Genomic DNA, 16217 nt, shown 5'->3' on the forward strand with positions numbered 1-16217 from the left:
GAATCGATGTTTAAATGGTCTTTGTTTTGGGAGCCATTGTAGCCCCTCTGTCTCTCCATTTGAAATAAACAAAAAAAGAGGAACATGTATAACAGTAACAGGTACGTCTTATCATAAATAAATTCCTTTATTTATACGTTCGATTGCCTCCCCCTGCAATTTAAAACCAGGTTCTACTCGGGACTGTGTAGCCTAATGTTTTGTTTGTGGTTGGTAATCAATCCTTCCTGTAGTAGCTCCTACCATCACCAGTCTTTGTGCTGGGGTGGTGATAGCAATCATCAAATAGACAGACAGTCTTCCTCCCGTCTATGCCGTCGATGACAAAGAAAGGCACATACTCACTGTGACAGCTGGACGAATAGTAATCGATCCACGTAAACCATGGAAGAGAAGCAATACACGTCAATGACAGCTCCTACGGATTATCTCCAGCAGTGGTGAGTTGTTGTCCATCCCAGGGAAACTTTCCTTCCTTCCGTGTGACGTTTTCATCTTAAATCATGCATGGAATTAAATTAATAAATGTCATTGCAGCAACTGTTATACATACATAGGCCTACACAACGGCTCATAGCCTTTTCCAAAATGTATACAGAAAGCATGCCCCCCTTTGCCTGCAGGCCTATGATAGAGTCGACTTCATATTAGGAATCACAATGCATTGTGAACTTTGTCTGTCAACATAGTTATCCTAATAATTTTACCCATTTGTTTAAGTATGCCTCTTTGTTCCATTCTAAATGGCATTACAGGTTAATTGATGCTTGAAAGAACAACTTTTAACTATTATTATTGCTGGTGCACAGGTTATGTGCTGCTCACACTAAAGCCCTTGTGAAACTGCTTAAACCTAGCCGGATTAAGCCTGGCTGGTTCCCGGCTGCATAATCGACCTGTATATGTATTATGTGCTCGCTTCATATCACAGCCGGGCAAATGAACACAGACTGAAATTAACTTTTGATCTCCCGGGCGACAGTATGTCATGTGATTTCATTTGACTTACTCGGAAGCATTTTGTATTACCTAAACATAAAATCCGGACCACATATTGGTCAAAAGCTTACCCCAATGTTGTCGGTCCAACTTCTCAAAATCTCAATAGAATTTACTGGGCGCGGCCTGGGTTTGATCATGTTCCGGTAATATAAAATTCTTCTGAGTAAGTAAAAGGAAATTACATGACATACTGTCGCCTGGGAGATCAAAAGTTCATCTGAGTCTATGTTAATTTGCCCGGCCTGTGATATGAAGCAGGCATACTAGGGTAGTTGTACATATACAGCCGGGAACCATCGAGGTTAAGTGGAGTTTCACTTATGGTGCAACAAATGCAATGCAATGCAGAGAGAATACAATGCCGTGTTAAGAGTAGCTACAAGCAGGTAGGCATGGACAGGCCTACTGTGTGACCCCTACGTTCCAATTGAAAAAAACACATTGTGATGTCTCTCCGTTTCTCTCTCCAGGTACCAGTCGTACCAGCAGCGGCCCCAGGCTCAGCATGTGATGCAGTACCACAACATGGGCCAGTATGAAGGGTCCAGAGAAGAACCGGTGATGACCGAGCTCTCTGTCCACCAGGAGCAGCCTCATCACCCAGGCTTCGTTTCACACCAGAACCACCCCACGCAGCAAAACTACCATCACCAACACCAACAACACCACCACCACCAGGAGCTGGACTTCCAGCCGGACTTCAGGGGCCACCAGGAGCCCCCCGCTGTCCAACATGATCCTCTTCGCGAGTTCACAGAGCTCCAGGAACCCCGCTTTCACAACCAGCCTCAGTCCGACCATCCAGCCCAAGGTACTAGTGTAGCTTCGGAATCCCCAAAGCCCTTTTTTATTTTCATCAAAAACAATGAATGTACAGGAATTTGTAGGGCGGCTACGTGGCGTAGTGGGCAAGGCGCTCGCCACGAAATGCTGGAGACGCTGGGCTCGTCAGTTCGAGCCCAGCGCTCCACATTTGCTTTCAGTTTAGCTGGTCGTCCGTACTAATACACATTGGCCGTATTAGGGGGTGGGAAACTGATGGGTGGGGATCGGGCGTTGTGGACAGCGACTCCTACAGGTCGGTTGGTGCGCCTGCGCAGTAGAATCAGGAAGTGTCGGGGGCAGCGTGAGCCTCCCACGCGTTACTCCTCGCCACTGAGAGATCGAGCTGCGCAGGTGAAAAGATGCGACTGCTGTTACCTCAAGTACCGGAGGGGACTTGTGCTATGTATGACTTAGTCCACATTGCAGCCGGCTTGTGGGAGTTTCAAGTTTCAAGTTTCTTTAATAGTTGTCATACAGAAGTACAGAATACTTTCATACAAAATGCTTCTTACTGTTACGCTCCAGAGACTGTGCTAGACAAGATAGTATCAAATAACATAGTATAGCATGTAATTTAGAAGTAGAAAAGTAGAAAATGAGGTCACAGTGTTCAGTATAGACATATGTACAATGTTCGATGCAGAATAGACGTAACTGAGTTACCATATAATATACAATACTATGCAGTGTACTAATGTACAGTACTATATAGTGCAAAGCAGAAATGGGATGAGGTACAATTTAGGTACAATTTACAGTAAGGTGTACGAGTTGTAGTGCAATCCTTCATCAATAAATATAAAGTGTGGGGAGTGGGTGCTACAGTGTGTTTGTTTAAAGTGAGTGTGTGCTATAAAGTGTGTGGGGTGGGTGCTACAGTGTGTTTGTTTAAAGTGAGTGTGTGCGTGTGGATGTGTGTGCTATGTGCGTTTGATGGTTGTTGTTGTGTAGTGTTCATTGTTCGTTTAGCAGCCTGATGGCCTGGGGATAGAAGCTTCTTCTGAGTCTTTCTGTGCTCGCCTTGAGACTCCGGTATCGCTTGCCTGACCGCAGCAGTTCAAAGAGGCAGTTGTTCGGGTGACTGGAGTCTTTAATGATTCTCTTAGCCTTGCCCCTGCAACGCTTGTTGTAAATGTTCTGGAGGGTGGGGAGCCCCCCTCCAATTGTGCGGAGGCAAGAAACAGCGTCCGTGACAGGGGAGGGTTGAATTGGATGATACGAAATTGGGATGGGAGAAAATATAGAAAATGGGAGAAAAAGTGGATAAAAAAAAAAAGAATGTACAGGAATTTGTCTCTGTGACGATACAGAAAAGAGATAGCGACAGTTGACAGAGTTTCACAGTATGAGAATGTAGTCACACATAGTACACTGACAGCAGGACATCAGCGCACACAGATCAAGGGGCAGGGGTCGTGTAGCCCTGCAAGTGTTTTCAGATGCTGACTCGAAACGTAAAAGACTTAAGTTTCTGTAGTGATATGTATATTTTTACGGCATTGGCGTATGTGATACATATATATCAGTATATTTGGTTTTTGAACTTGTCATAACACCTTTCATAACACCTTTTATAACACATTTCATAACACCTTTTATAACACATTTCATAACACCTTTCATAACACCTTTCATAACACCTTTCATAACACCTTTCCCTTTGAGGAAATGCACTGAATCGCATGTCGCTCTTTTCTTTCTCACTTTTCTCCAGACACGCACCTTTCCAAGAATTATTATTACAACTAGAAAAAAATGTATGATGGTCGTGTGTGGCCTTTTCTCTCCAGACGCGCACCGTTCCAAAAATTCCAGTTCCACTACATTTCGGTTCAAATTAAGAAAATAATAATTGTAGGCAGTAGGCACAGAATTAACATAATCTCAAAATAAGATGTAAATAAAGTGCTGTGTTTTATACATACAATAAATACGTTGGTTGGCCTATCACTAGTATATGTAACTACACTGTACGTTAAGTTTCTAGGCCCTGCAAAAAAAACAAATAAGCTGATGGGTACTCGTATTACTACAGAAATATGTTAGTCCTTTACATTATTTTACTACTGATGACGTAACAAGGGGTGTCCCATTTTCTAGGTAAAGATTTCAACCCCTTCCCCTTGTGTCTCAGTTCTAAAGTGCCACTATCCAGTCGAGGACACTCCAAAACTAGGAGTAGGGGGAAGGGAATTGGGATTGGGCCTATGTATCACTCTCTATGTGGTGTCTATATTAGACAGTTGGACTATATGTATCACTCTCTATGTGGTGTCTATATTAGACAGTTGGACTATATGTATCACTCTATGTGGTGTCTATATTAGACAGTTGGACTATATGTATCACTCTATGTGGTGTCTATATTAGACAGTTGGACTACTATATGTATCACTCTATGTGGTGTCTATATTAGACATTTGGAGTATATGTATGTGGTGTCTATATTCGACAGTTGGACAGGACTACTATATGTATCACTATGTGGTGTCTACATTCGACAGTTGGACAATATGTGTATCACTCTGTGTGGTGTATATTAGACAGTTGGACAATATGTATCACTCTGTGGTGTATATTAGACAGTTGGACAATATGTATCACTCTGTGTGGTGTATATTAGACAGTTGGACTATAGGTCTCACTCTCTATGTGGTGTCTATATTCGACAGTTGGACTACTATATGTATCACTCTATGTGGTGTCTACATTCAACAGTTGGACTATATGTATCACTCTCTGTGTAGTGTATATTAGACAGTTGGACAATATGTATCACTCTCTGTGGTGTCTATATTAGACAGTTGGACTATGTATCACTCTATGTGGTGTCTATATTAGACAGTTGGACTATGTATCACTATGTGGTGTCTATATTAAGACAGTTGGACTATATGTATCACTCGCTGTGTGGTGGATATATTACAGTTGGACTATATGTCTCAGTCTCTAGTGAGATTAAGGTAAGGGTCATTTTAGGTTAGGGTTAGTTGTGGCGTCTCTAGTGAGGTTAAGGTAAAGGTAAGGATTCGTTTTTTATAAACAAAATGTGTATAAAGATGTGAATTGAATCCGATTATGATATAAACCATCAAGTGTTCACTGTATTAGAGCCTTATTAAAAGATTATTGGCCACACAACTGACTGGGAATGTGCAAATATCCGGGGAAATATGCAAAATCACACTTTTCCCACATTTACCATAATATGCAGTATATACTTTAGTACTGTTTACACCAGTGTCAGCAGTATAACATACAGTATATAGAGTGTCCAGTAGTGATATACTGTAGTACTGAGGTGATATACTGTAGTACTGAGGTGATTTACTGTTGTACTGAGGTGATATACTGTAGTACTGAGGTGGTTTACAAAAGAGAACAAAGCTAATGGTCAAGTCCTGTCTCTAAAGCTAACTATCATGTTCTGTCTCTAAAGCTAACTGGCATGTCCTGTCTCTAAAGCTAACTGTCATGTCCTGTCTCTAAAGCTAACTGTCATGTCCTGTCTCTAAAGCTAACTGTCATGTCCTGTCTCTAAAGCTAACTGTCCTGTCTCTAAAGCTAACTGTCCTGTCTCTAAAGCTAACTGTCCTGTCTCTAAAGCTAACTGTCATGTCTTGTCTCTAAAGCTAACTGTCCTGTCCTGTCTCTAAAGCTAACTGTCATGTCCTGTCTCTAAAGCTAACTGTCCTGTCTCTAAAGCTAACTGTCCTGTCTCTAAAGCTAACTGTCCTGTCTCTAAAGCTAACTGTCATGTCTTGTCTCTAAAGCTAACTGTCCTGTCCTGTCTCTAAAGCTAACTGTCATGTCCTGTCTCTAAAGCTAACTGTCCTGTCTCTAAAGCTAACTGTCCTGTCTCTAAAGCTAACTGTCCTGTCTCTAAAGCTAACTGTCCTGTCTCTAAAGCTAACTGTCATGTCCTGTCTCTAAAGCTTATTGTCAAAAAAAAGAAAATGTGTGACATTTCTCCTCTTCTCTTCTCCTCTCCTCTCCTCTCTCTCCTCTCTCCTCTCTCCTCTCTCCTCTCTCCTCTTCTCTCCTCTCCTCTCCTCTCCTCTCCTCTCCTCTCCTCTCCTCTCCTCTCCTCTCCTCTCCTCTCCTCTCCTCTCCTCTCCTCTCCTCTCCTAGCTGCGACACCAGGGAAGAGGAAGCGAGGGAGGCCCCCAAAGCAGAAGTTGGAGGAGGGGGAGGCGCAGGAGGAACACGACCAGAACGAGGCCCAGAAGAAGGCCAAGAGGGCTCTCAACCGCTTCAACGGCATGTCAGTGGCTGAGGTCATGGCCAAAACCCTGCCCGACGTGATTACCTACAATCTTGACATTTTGATAGTGAGTTACCTATTGAGGATTGGCAAATACATTTTGATTCAGCGAGGTGAAATGATGCAGCTCTGAGGGAATTCTAGTTGTACACACGTGCATCTCAGAGTCTCTTAGTCGCAGGGAGGGGGAAAAAGGTATTTGTCTCTGTTGCTATGGTAACGGCTTCATGTTTCTCCTCAGGTTGGAATCAACCCAGGACTGTTATCAGCCTTCAAAGGACGCCATTATCCCAACCCAGGAAACCATTTCTGTACGGTGCAGTGCAATTTCATTGCATTTAATTGACTGCGCTATGCTATTATGTACAGCATATTAATGGTAGATCCCTGAGTGCAATTACCAACATGAATCTTGAATGTCATTTCCACGTAGCATTTTTGCTAGATATGTTTTTTAAAGTCTGAGGGCATTAACAACAGCTGTGTGCTGTTGAAAGTGTGGAAAGTCCACATGGACTTGTAGTTATATGCCTGCATGAGTTGCCGATTTAGATTTTCACATCACTCAGCATATCAAGGCTTGAGTTCCCGAAAGCATCTCCTCACTTTTAATGTATATTAATGGTAGATTACCAAGAATCCATCCATCCATGAATCATGAATGTAGGTAAGGGAGGCACTAGCTAGAGTGTGAAACTCAGTCAAACGTCTCTGGATCAATAAAGGTTACAAGAACAGAATGCCAGGTCCTCCCTTTTCAGTTTGATGAAAGTGAAAATTAATGTTTTTTGCCATTTGACATATTTTTTTTTTGTCACCAGGGAAGTGTTTGTTTCTTTCTGGTTTGACTGCTGAACAGCTCAACTTCATGCACGACCAGAGCCTTCCTGAGAGCTACGGCATCGGCTTCACCAACATGGTGGAGAGAACCACGCCTGGCAGCAAGGACCTCTCCAGGTAAATCTGTATAAACGGTTATTTGTCCTGTCTCTAAAGCTAATAGTCATGTCCTGTCTCTAAAGCTAATTGTCATGTCTTGTCTCTAAAGCTTATTGTCATGTCCTGTCTCTAAAGCTAAGTCATGTGCTGTCTCTAAAGCTAACTGTCATGTCTCTAAAGCTTATTGTCATGTCCTGTCTCTAAAGCTTATTGTCATGTCCTGTCTCTAAAGCTAAGTCATGTCATGTCTCTAAAGCTTATTGTCATGTCATGTCTCTAAAGCTAACTGTCATGTCTCTAAAGCTTATTGTCATGTCCTGTCTCTAAAGCTAACTGTCATGTCCTGTCTCTAAAGCTAACTGTCCTGTCTCTAAAGCTTATTGTCATGTCCTGTCTCTGAAGCTTATTGTCAAGTCCTGTCTCTAAAGCTAACTGTCATGTCCTGTCTCTAAAGCTTATTGTCCTGTCTCTGAAGCTTATTGTCATGTCCTGTCTCTAAAGCTTATTGTCATGTCCTGTCTCTAAAGCTAAGTCATGTGCTGTCTCTAAAGCTAATTGTCATGTCCTGTCTCTAAAGCTAACTGTCATGTCTCTAAAGCTTATTGTCATGTCCTGTCTCTAAAGCTTATTGTCATGTCTTGTCTCTAAAGCTAAGTCATGTCCTGTCTCTAAAGCTTATTGTCATGTCCTGTCTCTAAAGCTAACTGTCATGTCCTGTCTCTAAAGCTAACTGTCCTGTCTCTAAAGCTTATTGTCATGTCCTGTCTCTGAAGCTTATTGTCAAGTCCTGTCTCTAAAGCTAACTGTCATGTCCTGTCTCTAAAGCTTATTGTCCTGTCTCTGAAGCTTATTGTCATGTCCTGTCTCTAAAGCTAACTGTCATGTCCTGTCTCTGAAGCTTATTGTCATGTCCTGCCTCTAAAGCTTATTGTCATGTCCTGTCTCTGAAGCTTATTGTCATGTCTTGTCTCTGAAGCTTATTGTCATGTCCTGTCTCTGAAGCTTATTGTCATGTCCTGCCTCTAAAGCTTATTGTCATGTCCTGTCTCTAAAGCTTATTGTCATGTCCTGTCTCTAAAGCTTATTGTCATGTCTTGTCTCTAAAGCTTATTGTCATGTCCTGTCTCTAAAGCTTATTGTCATGTCCTGTCTCTAAAGCTTATTGTCATGTCCTGTCTCTAAAGCTAATTGTCATGTCTTGTCTCTAAAGCTTATTGTCATGTCCTGTCTCTAAAGCTTATTGTCATGTCCTGTCTCTGAAGCTTATTGTCATGTCTTGTATCTATATCTAAGCATTTTTTTTTGTCACAGCAAAGAGATCCGTGAAGGGGGCCGGCAGTTACTCGAGAAGTTGCAGAAATACAAGCCACTTATAGCAGCTTTCAACGGGAAATGTAAACACGGCACATTAAACCTTATTTTACCATTTGTTTGATTTGAAATAGAAATATTGGGTATTTTAGTTTGTGAAACTTAAAAAGTATCATAAACATTCTTCTCGTTGTTTTTTTGGCAGGCATTTATGAAATCTTCTGCAAAGAGGTCTTCGGTGTGAAGGCAAAGAATCTCGAGTTTGGCGTACAGCCATACAAAATTCCAGAAACTGGAACGGTAAGGTACCTCTGCTGCCGCCAAGAGTCGAGTAATCCTGAAGACGGATTGATCACACAAACGTACCTAGAATCTTTGACGCCATTGCATTGTCTGTACAGGTGTGCTACCTGATGCCATCGTCAAGCCCGCGGTGTGCCCAGTTTCCCCGTGCTCAGGACAAGGTGCATTTCTACATCCGTCTGAAGGAGCTACGGGACGAGATCAAAGGCGTGGTGAAACCCACCAAGGAAGTGGAAGAGACAGAGTACTCCTTCGACCTGCAGCTGGCAAAAGGTAAACGATCAAGAGTTCAAGACCGACATGCAGTTGTTTAGACAGCGCTGAACAGTGTCTGGGTCGTTACACATTTGTAACAAAGTGTAATGAATTAAAAGAAGTAACAAATTATTTTACTTATATTACTCCCTGAGAGAAATAATTAGTGACACTACTTTTGCGTTGCACCCTAAAACGTTATGCAATGCATAGGCAGCCACGCTTAGCCTGTTGGAGTATCACAACACTGCAACTATATTAATATTCTCATCAGGTAGCACACCTATAAATACTAAATCATGAAGATTTGGTTTGTAATGTATCATCTTTTACAAATGTGGTTACATCTCTTTAAGATGATGTCTCCTTCATTTTTCCCTTCCTTCCTTCCTTCCTTCCTTCCTTCCTTCCTTCCTTCCTTCCTTCCTTCCTTCCTTCCTTCCTTCCTTCCTTCCTTCCTTCCTTCCTTCCTTCCTTCCTTCCTTCCTTCCTTCCTTCCTTACTCCCTTCCCACCCACAATTTGTATTTGCTCTGTTGCAACAGAGGATGCTAAGAGGCTCGCTATCAAGGAGGAGCAGACGGACCCAGAGTATGAGAACTGTGGCGGGGCGCACGGGGAGGCCAGGCAAGGCACCAGCCACTGCACCATTCCCCCCACCAAAGACACAGGTGAGAGCTATGATTACAGAGTCACTATGGTGGGAACGTCACAAAGCTGCCTTCTATATAGACAATCACTCCGGTTGACTGTGTGTGTTGGGCGGAATTCTTTTTTTTTTTATAAAAGATGGTCTAGAAGTCCTGTTGTGTGAAAAGCTGCTACGAAGAATACCACGACCATCATGAGAGAAACCTTCTCCCTTCTGTTTCTACATCCCATCCTCCCTTTTTGTACATTTAGCCGTTTTAGTCATTTCTCAGTACAAATTGATCGAAGTAACCCACCAAAAATAGTGACCGGCATCCGTAGCAACACATAGTAACCATTTCCCCACCGACTCCCCAAGCCCTATACCCTTGACATCATCATCACAACTCATTTTATTGCCTATATTTATATATTTCTACTATTACCCTGCCCATACCTGTACTTCCCCTCCCCCTTCCCCTATGCTGCTATGACGCCTGAATTTCCCCAAGATCAATGAAGGAATATCTTATCTTAACTATGTCTGTATACAAGGGGCGTGTTAAGTAACTGAGTGCTCGCAGTGAGGATGCTCATCATGAGTGCATTTTGGAATCACTGAGCACTGAGCAACTGCCTTTAATGACCCATCCGCATTTGACAGATGTAAGTGCATCTGTGTAGGATCCATTTCTTCCATATACTGAGCCTAGTCAGAAAGTGCTCCGCAACGGTCTCAGAGTGAGCGGAACTGAGCAACCCCGTTAAGTGAGTGAAGCTGAGCCGCTCGGTTACTTAACGCACCCAATGTCTTCCTGAAACCTTCCTGACTTTTGGTGGGTATGGACGCACAGTCGCACGCACACACACACACACCCCGTTGCACTTTTCATGCTGTTGTGAAAATTGTGTTTCTTATCTTGAGGTTGTTGTTGTTTTGGACCAACCAAATATGGGTGATATACCGATATATGGTATCCTTTGAACTATTTATCTGGTGTTGTATTTGTAGCTCGCTCGCAGACAGACACTTTCTGAAATGTACACACTGATTTTGAAAGGGGGGGGATTACAACTTTCTAACAATACCTTTACCATTTCCCTCCTCCTAATGTCTAGTGAGCTACAGTATGTTCTGCTGAAGATCAAGTGTTGCCAAACTGTTTCTTAGATGTTTTTGGACATGTATTTGACACCCCTCGTTTGCGGCCAAAATGTTGTTGTTGTTTTAGTCAAATATGACTTTAGGCCAGTATTTACATTTTTACTGAAAACATCAACATATTGCAACATATGCAAATGATCCATTGTGACTTCTGACTGAAAATGACAGAACACGTAGATAAGTGTCTACAGTATATGTGTGTATACAGTGTATACAGTATATCTAGGCTACTAGAGCTGGTCTATATTATGGCCAAAATATATCACAATATTTTTTTTTTTTTTTTTGACAGTATAATGGTTTTTGTATAATATACAGTATAATGGTATTTTCCAGTACAAATTACAATGATATGACATCTTTATTACGTCGTTATCTTGTAATACAATTGTCATGGTGCCATTTCATTCAAAATGGTCTATTTTCTTTAACTATTTTAATACAAGGAAACAGGGGTGGGAATCACGAGAGGCCCCATGATAGGATATCATCACAATACTTATACTCATCAGCCGGCACGGTGTGTCGTTCCACTGCTATGCTGACGACACCCAGCTGTACATCCAGATTTTACCATCTTCACCTTCATCACCCCCCACACTGACCGCTTACAACACACACACTGTATACGCTCACACACTAACAGTCACTTTAGCATGAACACACACACACACTGCACACGCTCACACTCAACGGTCACTTTACACAATGAAAAGGTCACTTTAAAAAATAAAAAAGAACGGGAGTGGTGCGACTGCTGTTACCTCATGTACCGGAGGGGACTTGTGCTATGTATGACTTAGTCCACATTGCAGCCGGCTTGTGGGAGGCAAGAAACAGCGTTCGTGACAGGGGAGGGTTGAATTGGATGATACGAAATTGGGATGGGAGAAAATATAGAAAATGGGAGAAAAAGTGGATGATAAAAAAAACTGTAGATTGTATAGTATTGTATAGTAGTGTACATAAGACCCAGTGCCTCATCCGTAGCTAACATTGTACTGCACTATCGCCTGACCTTAGCATGTCTTATCATGCTTTTTGTAAACTGTATGTACATTATACCTGTTATGTCTTATTCTTATTACTTGTATTATTGCACAAATGTCTTTTTTTTTTATCCACTTTTTCTCCCCATTTTCTATTTTTCTCTCATCCCAATTTCGTATATCCAATTCTTCCCTCCCCTGTCTTGAACGTTGCTAGACTATGCCTCCCACAGGTCGGTGTAGTGAGGACAGAAGCCTTGCATCACGTGTCCCCTCCGGTACACGAGGAGGCAGCCTGTCGCATCTTTTCACCGCAGCAGCTCGAACTCACAGTGGCGAAGAGTAACGCGTGGGAGGCTCACGCTGCCCCCCGTCACTTCCTGCTTCCGTCGCACCGGCGTCACCAAACCGACCTGTAGGAGTCGCTGTCCACAACGTCAAATCCCCACCCACCGGCTCTCCAACCCTCTAACACTTGCCAATTGTGTTAGTATGAACGACCGGCCAGCCGGTAGCAACGCCGAGTGCTGGGCTCGAACCCAGCGTCTCCTGCGTTAGAGGCGAGCGCCTTGCCCACTGCGCCAATCAGCCGCCCTTGCACAAATGTCTTATTCTCATTCCTATTCTTATTACTTGTATTATTGCACAATCGCTGCGGGCATGACCTCCCGCATTTCACTGTATGCTTGTATGCCGTGACAAATAAAACTCTTGACTTGATTTGACTAAGGCGTGGAAGAACCACAGGTTTCTACAGGTCAACGGCTCCAAAACTGAAGCCATGCTGGTCGGTACCCCACACCAGGTCCGGTCATCCACCATCACCACCACCACCTCCTTCTCCGGCCAGGACATTCCTCTCTCCACCCTTGTCACTAACTTGGGCGTGAAAATGGACCCCCACCTCACATACGAGACCCACATCAAACACCTCTGCAAGACCTCTTTCTTTCACCTCAGGAACATCACAAAACTCCGCTCCTCACTCACTCTGGCAGATTCAGAGAAACTCGTCCACGCCTTCGTCTCCTCCAGGCTGGACTATTGTAATGCACTCATCATCGGGATCCCTAGTAAAAATTTAAAAATTGCAATCCATCCAGAATAGCGCTGCTAGGATCCTGATGAGGGTGCGCAAACATGACCACATCACCCCCCCCATCCTCAGATCACTACACTGGCTCCCCATGGAACACAAGGTCTCCCTCCTCACTCACCAGTGTGTACACGGTGGTGCCCCTGCCTACCTCAAGGACTCCTCACCCCCCAGTCCTCCTCACGCTCCCTCCGCTCCGGCACAGCCTACCTCCTCAAAGCCCCCAGGACTAAGCTATTCACAGAATGGCTTTCTGTCTACAGCCTGCCGGCTGTGGAACTCTCTGCCCAGGGCCATCCAAAACTCCCCCACTATTGCTGTCTTCAAGAGGGGTGTGAAGCGACATCTGCAACAATAGGTTGCAGAGGGAGCTTGGCCACCACTCTTGAAGAACAGGAACATGACATGCTGTAATGAGGCTCTTTCAGAAAATTGTGTTGTCTATTTTATCTAGTATCTATCTTATCTTCTTAACCCTTTCTTTGTGATTTATTGTATTCTTCTTGGGACCATGTTGGAAACAACATGTTATCCTTGTACCCCTTGTTTTTATACTATTGTATAAATTGTATGTACTAAATAAAAATCAAATCAAATCAATCAAGCTGCACACCATGGGCGATCGAGCCTTCTGCTCGGCCGCACCCAGACTGTGGAATGCTGTCCCCAACTACCTGAGAACAATTTTAAACGTGGACTCAAGACCTACCTTTTTAGAAAGGCCTTTTTTGTTTTTATGTCTTATCATTATGTTGTTCTGCTATGTGTTTTTTTTTTTTTTATATATCTATATTTTTATTTTATTCTTTTAACTCTGAGATTTTCAGGAATGTAGGGTGCATTACAAATGAAATGTATTATTATTATTATTACTAGTCACAGTATTGTAATATGACTATATTGTGATTTATTACCCTTTATCAATTGTAAGATGTCCCCAACTGAAATCTGCAATAAAAACATATATACATCATCTGTTTTATCTAATAAGATAACATTTTCAGTCTGTTCACCTCATTCCAATAATTTTTATTGCAGTAAAATGGGATTGTCAAGCAATTTTTTTCAATAAAAATTATATATATATATATACTCATCATTTATTTATTTTTAAATATCAATACTTGTCATCACTATCCATATATCGGCATGCAAAATATAGCTGTAGTTTTCCTGCTCCCCTACAAGGAAGTATTTATTTTCTTAGAAATATACAGTATGCATATGTTTTTACAATATGTTTCTATAATATATATATATTTCATGGATGATGGTATTGTAAAAAATCCACACTCGACATAACTAGCTCATCTTTCTTCTGCTATTTCTCAGGATTGGACGTTAAAGACCATGTTGTTGGCCAGGTGGCGTGTGACCAGTGGATGGCCCAGTCGTTTGCTGAACAGATACCGGACATCAACTGTTAACAGTAGCAACGTACCTCAACCTCAGCTCGGAGCTGAAGCCTTCTGACACACCACAGAAGAAGAAAACATAATAAACCCCATTGGGTGAAAGGGTTCCTGATGAAGCATCATTATTCATGCATGTTACAAAGAGGGAAAACTGGCCCACCGTAAATTTGACTTCCATTTCGGAAAGTCACTGAAAAATACAGTTAATGTTTTCTGTGTTTTTTTTGTTTTTTTAAATAACTATTTATTACATTTCATACAGTATGTCCGGTGTGACTTATTTTTATAATTTGAGCGAATGGGATTTTGTGGTTTATCACTTGTATAAGCGTAATTGTACTCTGGAATTTCCAATTTGTTATTACAGAGCTATTAAATCAACTGGCGTAAGCACTTGTGTGATTTGTATTGCACTTGGTTTACATTTTTTTCTTTAGATCTGATGTGTTGGTATAGGGGAGAGGTTGCATTGCTGGAACCTCAGGTTCTGCCAAGCGAGGTCTGGACTAATTCACAGTATAAGTTACAATATAGCTATATATATACTGTATATATATATGAATATTATATAATATACGACATTCTAGCTGTATAGTAACTTATTATACTGTGCATTTCTACAGACCTCTGTTGGCAGCACCTGAGGCCAGCAATAGCAACCCATAGCTGTCGATCTGAAATGATGGATGTACTAGTAGTTAGACAATGTTCAAATAAGGCCTGGGTTCAGGGAAACTGTCTTTTAAGGTAGTGAGTTTTGTGTGATGTTGGGGAGTTTCAGTGGGAACCCAGTGTTATAGCTGGAAATGACAACCACTCTGCTGGTTTCAGGCCTTGGTGTGGGCCTTCTGACCTGCCTGAAACATTTGATTGATTCAACATTGAACCCTTAATAGTTAACAGAACACACCAACATTATGGGAAATCTCTGTGCATTCAGTAGAAAGCTATCTGGCTGCAAACTAGCCTAGCTTAGCACAATGACCTCCCCTGGAGTTTTAAAGTAGACTACTGGTAGAGGGGTAATGTAGCTCATTGGTTCTCAAAGTGGCGTCATTGATGGGCTTTCCAGGAGGTCCCTAGAAAAATTAAGAATAGACAAATGTCCTCGATAAGGAACACAATGTGTATGACTATTCTGGTCATAGGTTTCACTCCTGTTATCTCCCCACTGACATAAAACGTATGTAAAAACAAAAAAGAAAATACATATTTAAAAGCAAAAATCTTATCAGATGGGGACCCTGAGACAAAATATTATCAAATGGGGGGCCATAGTATTATTTGGGTCGATTTAGGGGTTCTTGAAAAAAAAAGTTTGTCAAATAAGTATATAATTGATTGATTGATTGATTGAAAACTGTATTAACAGATTGCAGAATGTACAATACAGTACAGCTCAATACATACAATCGTTAAGGGGATGCAGACCGGAGAAGACTTTCGTCTTGTTTACATCAGGGTCCCCCATTTTCAATTCATCATAACATATATGACATACACGACATACAGATAGACAGTACTGCTACATCTATACATTTATGACAGTACTGTTTGTGATTGTGATACAAAAAGAGTCCAGAAAAGAGAGTATATAGTTATATACATTTGACTTAGAAACTGTACATTGGAGGTTGGGTAGGTAGGTGGGGTGGGGTTGGGTGGTCACTGCTAATGACTACGGGATAAGTATCCCTGGAGAAGATAAGGTCCTAGTGCCTTGCTCAATGGTTTCTTATCGACACACACACAAGCGCATAAATTGCCACGACTGCGCAAAACCGCAAACATGACCTACGTCAACGTGCTAGACTGAGAGCCAATGGGAAGCAACCTCGCGGAGTTTAAACGTCTACACAGATCATACCAGTACTAAACTAGGGGTGTACACCTTTTGACTGTTTTCAGTTTTGTAGTAGAAATCACGCATGGTATATTGCAATTACAGATACTTACAGGTTATTACGATATGACGGTTTGGCACCGTTTTTAAACATGTACTTATAATGCGACTTTCGCCTTGA

At 42.1% G+C, this 16217-nt stretch overlaps 1 protein-coding gene across 3 annotated transcripts; it reads left to right on the plus strand.

The window, feature by feature from the left end:
- Positions 1 to 3: 3 nt before the first annotated feature.
- tdg.2 (thymine DNA glycosylase, tandem duplicate 2) lies at positions 4 to 14583 on the plus strand. 3 transcript variants are annotated; one of them, XM_084335434.1, is made up of 11 exons: positions 17 to 101; positions 234 to 440; positions 1473 to 1813; positions 5959 to 6158; positions 6333 to 6402; positions 6913 to 7048; positions 8342 to 8424; positions 8547 to 8641; positions 8743 to 8917; positions 9444 to 9569; positions 14111 to 14583. In XM_084335434.1, exons 2-11 carry the CDS (start codon positions 385 to 387, stop codon positions 14203 to 14205), a joined length of 1377 nt encoding a protein of 458 aa, XP_084191560.1. In that variant the 5' UTR covers positions 17 to 101; positions 234 to 384; the 3' UTR covers positions 14206 to 14583. The 3 variants fall into 3 exon arrangements, with proteins under 3 accessions (XP_084191561.1, XP_084191562.1, XP_084191560.1); XM_084335435.1 differs by lacking the exon at positions 14111 to 14583 and adding an exon at positions 12413 to 13720 and having other exon boundaries at positions 4 to 440; XM_084335436.1 differs by lacking the exon at positions 14111 to 14583 and adding an exon at positions 11900 to 11973 and having other exon boundaries at positions 4 to 440.
- The last annotated feature ends 1634 nt before the right edge of the window (positions 14584 to 16217 follow it).

This window comes from Notolepis coatsorum (assembly GCF_963971535.1).
Source record: "Notolepis coatsorum genome assembly, chromosome: 18".
NCBI lineage: Eukaryota > Metazoa > Chordata > Actinopteri > Aulopiformes > Paralepididae > Notolepis > Notolepis coatsorum.

Bases quoted from the DNA above. Each gene is read 5' to 3' on its own strand.
- tdg.2 (XM_084335434.1), top strand. From the start codon at position 385: ATGGAAGAGAAGCAATACACGTCAATGACAGCTCCTACGGATTATCTC. The intron at 6,159-6,332 runs GTGAGTTACCTA...GTTTCTCCTCAG, and splicing joins ACAATCTTGACATTTTGATA to GTTGGAATCAACCCAGGACT. The intron at 8,918-9,443 runs GTAAACGATCAA...CTGTTGCAACAG, and splicing joins CGACCTGCAGCTGGCAAAAG to AGGATGCTAAGAGGCTCGCT.